We start from the raw sequence: 6,994 nt of genomic DNA, 5'->3' as shown, positions 1-6,994 counted from the left end.
GGCAATATTTAAAAACCTCTGCCTTGGGGTATCCCCATAAAAAATCACGGTGTTAGATCAGGTGAGTGCGCTGCCAATGGGATGTCACCTCGAAGCGAGATGAGCCATCCGGGGAACTTTGCCCTCAAAACTGTCACCGAAGCTTGGGCTGTGTGGGCCGTGGCACCTTCCTGTTCTAACCGGACATTTCCTAGATGTATTTCTTCAAGAGCTGGTTCGAAAAATTTTTTAATCATGTCCACATACCGCTATGAATTTACAGTAACTGCATGATTGTCTTCTTCAAAAAAATAAGGGCCAATAACTCCAACTCTCGACAATGCACACCATACTGTCACCTTATCACTGTGAAGTGGCCTCTCATGGAGCTCTCCGGGATTGTTACCGCTCCAATAGCACATATTCTGCTTGTTGACATATCCAGATAGGTGAAAATATGCCTCATCACTAAAGAAAACAAGTGCGTCAGGGGTAAAGTTTCCAACAACGTTTCGTACGCTGTTATTCCGTTCTGAAAATCACGTGGTGACAATTCTTGCACAACAACCATCTTATAGGGATGGAAATGAAGATGTTCATGAAGAACTCGGCGCATTGAACGATTGGTTATGTCTAGGGAGACTGCATGTTTGCGAGCGGAGCGTCTTGGAGATCTCAAAATCGACTGTCGAACTGCCTCCACATTTGCTGGCGTTGTAACGGTCCGTTGTTGTCCTGATGATTTTTTCACCACACTCCTGGTTGTCCTAATATTCTCTACCCACAAAACAATCGATTTCCATTTGGGAACCGGACCTCTGGGCTTAATTCCGAAGTGAGTACAGAACGCACGCTGCAACGCCACTTAGGAATGGTTGTTCGAAAAATTGGTTTCGACAGCAAACACACGCTGCTCACTCGTACACCTCATGTTTCCTACTGAGGTGTATTAGGCAGAAACTTTCGTGACTGCTGCGTTCACCGGGCCTATCCCCACTTTTCTGTGACCTCCCCTCCCTTCACAATGCATCTTCACAAAAAGGAAGTTTCTGCGCCCCATTCTGTATATTAAAGATCAAATTTGGAAACAATATCTAGCTCGCAAGTGTTCTGGTACAAACTTTCAAGAATGGTGTCAACACTAAGTACCATAAATCTGCTAAAAATTGATAAGGCTATTCCTCCTTTCTAAACAAGGTGACACATATAGAATAGTTAATAATATTTATCTATTTTTACAAGAGTCACAACCCCTGTTGAGGTAGAATGCTAGTACATATCTTACTAAACCACTGAGAGGGCTTATCCGTATGCTTTTAGTGAATATCGTTGACACCACAGTTCTAAGAAATAATGAGGTGACTGCTGAACGGAATTAAATTGATTAAAACCACAAAATTAAATAGATTCCATGATACTGAATTGCAGGGCCATGGGTATTGAACTGATTTACCCTACCCTAGGAACGGCCATAGTTGTAAGTTAGTTACAGATGCATTAAAGGGTCCTCATGAAGAGGTGCCCTGGGCCGTACATTGAGTACCCATGCTCCAGAAAGTCTAGAATTATTGTGTTCCAGAGATTCTTGGATGAAGTCTATACATAAAAAAGAAACGTGCTTCACATAATAATATAAATTGTAAGGTGTATAAGTAAAGGAAGGCATTGAACTTCAGAGAAAAAAACAGTCAGCTTTCTTGCAGTAAAGGGTTAATTGCAGAAATAGCAGCATAGGTTAAACATTTTAGATGGATGCAAGCAACTGCCCTCATATCAGTATACAGTTGTTCATAATTGCCCCATGTAATTGTAATCTATGCAGTTTGCTTCGGTTTCTTTTAATTTTGTTGTTAATACACAGTACCTTGTCTGATATATACGGCTGGTTCACGCCTTGTTTCCCTTAAATTTTATCCTCAATGATAATTGTACATCGTTATGGGCGCCTTGCTTCATGTCTAAAACGTATGGTTGGCTCACACCCTCCACTACCCTTAGGCTCCACCGTCAATGATAAATTTACACTGCTGTACTCATTGAAATGATATACCAGCAGGATTGCAAGTGACGAATTTCATGGGATGTTGAAGGGAGTGGATGTCATTTGTGTGGAGGAACTGTGAAACTCATGCTAGTTCTCATTCAGTACATCCTGTCCCTGGGTCAAGAATCGAAACTGCTAGCTACCAATGGGGGCATGAGGAATGGGGGAAATTAGATTATTAGTGTGAATATGTAGCATAAATTTGTTTTTGGTTACACTTTTAAGGTTGCTTGTGTTTGTAAGATATGCGCCAGACAATGATAACTCAGGATTGCATGATACTATAGAGATGAAATGCTCTAGAAATATGATTGTATGCATACCTTCTTATTGGCCTTCCGAAACTTATCAGGATCAAATCCATCAACTGTGTTCTGAAAAGAAGAGAATGCATTCAGTATATTTAAATTGTGTTAATTGATTATTAGGATCAGGCAACCTATTGTATAGAGGAAAAGAAAAAGTGGCCATATAATGTTTTCTTAGAAAGTTTGAAGAGTATAATGGTCGTTTCATATAGAAAGTACATCATTGCATTTTAAGTTTTTTTTTTCCCCTGAATTAAATACTTAAAATAGGCTAACTGTATTGTCTAAATAACACTTGGATTGAACAGTCATAGAATAGAAACCAACTATATGGGGGGGTGTTCAGGAAGATTTTTCAACTTCATAGGCTATAAAGAGTCAAGCATTAGATTGATTATGAGTGGTGAACTGAAAAGGACTTGAAAGGAAGAATTTGTGGACTATTTTAAGATGCTAACGCAAAATCTTCCTGGAGATACTGAGGAAAATATGTGCTTCATTGTTAAAGGGATTTTATCAGTTTTGTTTACTTATATTTCTGACTTATTTATTTATTCGCTCTATATTCTTGTTCCTGTTTTTTGTTTAGAAAATAGCATACATTTACAATCATATATTACCATATTTCTTGCAAACACTATTACTTGTTATAGGTCCTACATAAACACGTCTCTAAGTTAGAATATTTGTTGTTTTGATTAAACCAATGTATAAATTTGCAAATTAATACTTAAGTGATAAATCAATCATAGCGAATCTTCTGCTTTTAATTGTAATTTATTTATGCAAGCATCAGGCCGTTTTGGAATTTTCTCATAGATTTTAAAGGAATCCACATTTTAACAACTATATTTTATAAAAAGCAGTGCAGTGCAGCAGTTACGTAAAAGTATCTACCTGACGATCAACTTATAAGGTCGAAATATGTAGAAGTAACACTTGAAAAAATGTGATTACATAGCACTCTGTCTACAAGCATGGCAATAAGTCTCTGCAAATATAACCGACCCCTATCATATTCAAAAAGGAGCCGGGATAGCGTAGTCGCTATGGCGACTGGCTACGGGCTGGAGGACCGAGGGATCAGATTTCGAGTCGCAGTAGGGTCAAGAATTTTCTCTTCTCCTTATCCCGACCGACTCCGGGGCACACCCAGCCTCATATCCAATGGGTACCGGGGACTTTCCCCTGGGGTAAAGTGGCAGGGGCGTGAAACTGATCACTCACCTCCAACTAGTGCCGAGGTCAAAATGTGGAGCTATACGTCTACTGCCCCGTACACCTTCATGACGTAGTGCTTAATTAGTTAAGCACAGGGACAACTTTTATCTTTTATCATACTCACAAGAACCTCGCCACTGAAACCTACCTGACACGACAGTATACAGTCCACACCCTGACGTTCTGTTTCTTTGAGATTCGTTTTAATTCCTTCTCTCATATGTTCCTCGGGATCCAAAGTGTGGAAAAGTACTCTACCCTACTTTGTATATCAAGTCCAAGCATATGAATATATGACCCTCTCTCCATCAGCGGCAGTGGGAAATTCCCGATAGGAATGTGCATGAACCTATATTTACCTTATTACATTATTTCTCTTTTACCGAAATTTAACTGCAACGAACCCGGAGTACACATAAAGTTTATGCTGTTTACTTCCAGCAACATTTGTTGATGACAGTTGTAGTGTGATAAATAGTCCGCTTCAAATTTTACAAAGTTCAGCTTTTGCGGTTCTCCTTCGTTATTGTTACTGTTACAATCATGATTATTAATTCATGGTTCAAATCGAACAGGCCAGTCCGGAAGTAACGCTCTAGACTTGTGTTTGAGAGGTGCTCGGCTCAAATCTGGGCTGGAACGCCGGCTATCCCGACCGAGGTTTTTCGTAGTGTTCTTCAGTTCTTCCAGACATGTGCCAGGATAGAACCTCGATTATGCTAAGACTGCTTCCTTCTAAATCCTTCCCAATTTGTCATTCATTCATCATGCTATCATCCAACGCTTTACAGTCTCGATAATGAAGGCAACATTAAGTAACATCCTTAAAACCCCATGGCTCAAGGCTTTTTGTGAAAAACTGCCAAATGTTGTGCTCATTGATAAATTCCCCGCTACTTTGAACTTGAAGTTGAATTACTCGTATAGGTTGGATCCTATCCTAAGCCAATTTCATCCACTAGATACCTGCACAACCTAGTTCTCTAAAATGCATTGTAACATTTTCCTTTCATTAGTCATTATTATTATTATTATTATTATTATTATGATCATCATCATCGTCGGCATCACCATCATTCCCAAAACAGCCCATTTTTTTATTTATAGCCCTCCTTAAAATATTCTACCGCGTTTGATAACTTTTTTTACTAATCAAGATCGTCAGCCTTGCGTCCAATCCTCAACCTGGAGGCCCAGAGTTTCAATATTATGTCCCCCAGTGANTATTATTATTATTATTATTATTATTATTATTATTATTATGGCTATTAATATTACATTTACTGCTATTATTATTATCATCATGGTTAATGGAAATTATGTAATAATTATTATGGTGTCGGTTGCAATTTATGTACGAGTATATCATTTTTCTTACTATTCAAATTTGACCTCACATTTTATTAAGTACTGTTTTATATTCAAACATAAGAATAATTATTATGCGATAAAAGATTTAACCTTTATTAACCATAGATGATTTTGAATTCTTGCGCTATTGACCTTTTCACTACTGCAGAATTGGAACGAGAATTCCCACGATTATCAGAATCAAATATGTGAAGTGCTACAAAGAAATGCAGCTGTACACTTCTATTGATTCCACAAGGAATACGAAGTATGTACCTTCAAATCATTAATTTCTGACCAAGGTCAGAAAATTGCTATATCTGGTCTTGATGTGTATGCTAGTAATAGCAAAACAGAAAATCAATAACCTGAATGCCTTGTGCTTTGATTGAGTTTAAAATGTTTTACGTTTCAAGTCTTCATGCGCCAAGAAACTACTTGATTAAATTAATAATTCTTTTCAGCTCTATCAGCTAACTTCAAGGTGAACGGTCTTCATAGAAAAATCAATATTTACTCGACGTGATGAAGAATTCCATACTTTAAAGGAACCCGAAGACCCATTACCGTGCACACTAAAGCACGCCACTGGACTCCTATCTAATCAGATTAATCCAGTGCACGCCCATTGACGCGTTCTCTAGGGCCCATGTTTATTATCCTCCCGCCTATACCAAAGTCTCAAAAACAGTCTCTTACTTTGAGGGTTTTCAAACAAAGTTTCTTATGCATTTCTCGCTTCCCCTTGCAGCGCTGTATTGACTGCAGTATTATTATGCTCTCGATTCTTTGTATCCTGCTGTGTATATAGAATCAAGTTATGGAGATCCGTCCACACTACAACTGTATATGAATTTTATACTATAATAAAAGGACAATATTAGTTTCATCGTAGTGATGGAAATAGTAAAGTTAATACTCTCATTTTATTAAGTCCCTCTGCTAGATGTGCAGCAGCTGCTAATGTTGTCTGCAGGGATGTTGACGTATTCGGAGCCAGGAATTTTCTCCCCAAACGATTTTTAAATATAGTATAATTGTTAGTATTATTATTTGCATGTACAATAAAACAATAAACAGAAATATTATTATTATCCTCTGAAAATCTATACTTTTCATTTCTTAATTAAATGTTTATATTTTTCATTTCTCACTTCTTAATAACACTTAGATTTATATGAATGAAATTATTATTATTGCTATTATTATCATTTGTTTGTTTGTTTACTTTTCTGCGTTATTGTGTTTTCCCCAGTGCTTGCATGTAATTTCTCTTTGACTTTATAATGTGTTTGTCTATAATTTAATTACTTTTATCTGCACTGTGCTCTGTCTGTAAGTGGCCTTGCGGCTGTTGACTCGGCACATAAATAATAAAGAATTGAATTGAATTTATATGAAACTGCTGTATCAACGATCTCCATACATTAATTAATGTGCTATGGATCGAGATACAGTGAATAAAGACGGCGAATTAAAGATGTGGGAGGAACTGAGCGTTTTCTATTATAAAGAAGTAATCCGCTTTACTCCTTTAGCCAGGCGCATTATTTTGTAATAGTGTAAAGCTGACCAAATGCTCTCCCATGCTGTCGATGAAGTTTTCCCATTGTCTGATCAAATAAGCACCGGGCCATAAAGTTGTTTGGGGGAGTAGAATTATAACTCCACTATTCTGAACCTCGGAACTACATATACCTATAGCTATGGGGGGTCAGCTTCACCACCTACCGCTTTACCCCAGGGGCAATTGTCTGCCGTACCCATAGGATAGGAGGCTGGGTGAGCCCCAGAGGCGGTCTTATCGCTATGCGTAAGAGAAAACCTTATGAGCCCGCCGGTAATAGAACCCTAATTCCTCGGTATCCTAGCCAGTCGCTATACACTGGGAAAACATAAGGTACGTATTTTAGTATGCTTATCTTAGTACATGGGGGCACGCGATAGCATAGTTGGTTGAGGCACTGTGCTACAAGCCTCAAGGTCGCGGGTTAGAATCTCGATAAGGTGTTTTTTTTTTTCCCAATTGACATAATCCTTTCAGCAGCACTATGGCCCTAGGGTCGACTCAGCCTCTAACAGAAATGAGTAC

General features: G+C 38.2%; 1 protein-coding gene across 2 annotated transcripts in view; it reads right to left on the bottom strand.

The window, feature by feature from the left end:
* Positions 1-6,994, bottom strand: part of LOC111868351 — an 18,169-nt gene that overhangs the window by 6,230 nt on the left and 4,945 nt on the right. For both annotated transcript variants that reach the window (XR_004513430.1, XM_023858921.2), the window contains exon 2: positions 2,347-2,397. Coding sequence is in view for 1 of the 2 variants with exons in the window: in XM_023858921.2 (XP_023714689.1) it covers positions 2,347-2,397 (51 nt within the window). In the remaining variant the exon portion in view is untranslated. The remainder of the gene's footprint in view (positions 1-2,346; positions 2,398-6,994) is intronic.

The sequence above is a fragment of the Cryptotermes secundus genome, unplaced genomic scaffold, assembly GCF_002891405.2.
Source record: "Cryptotermes secundus unplaced genomic scaffold, Csec_1.0 scaffold2009, whole genome shotgun sequence".
NCBI lineage: Eukaryota > Metazoa > Arthropoda > Insecta > Blattodea > Kalotermitidae > Cryptotermes > Cryptotermes secundus.
The sequence above is the reverse complement of the archived record's forward strand: the minus strand, read 5'-3'. Positions and strand labels throughout refer to the sequence as shown.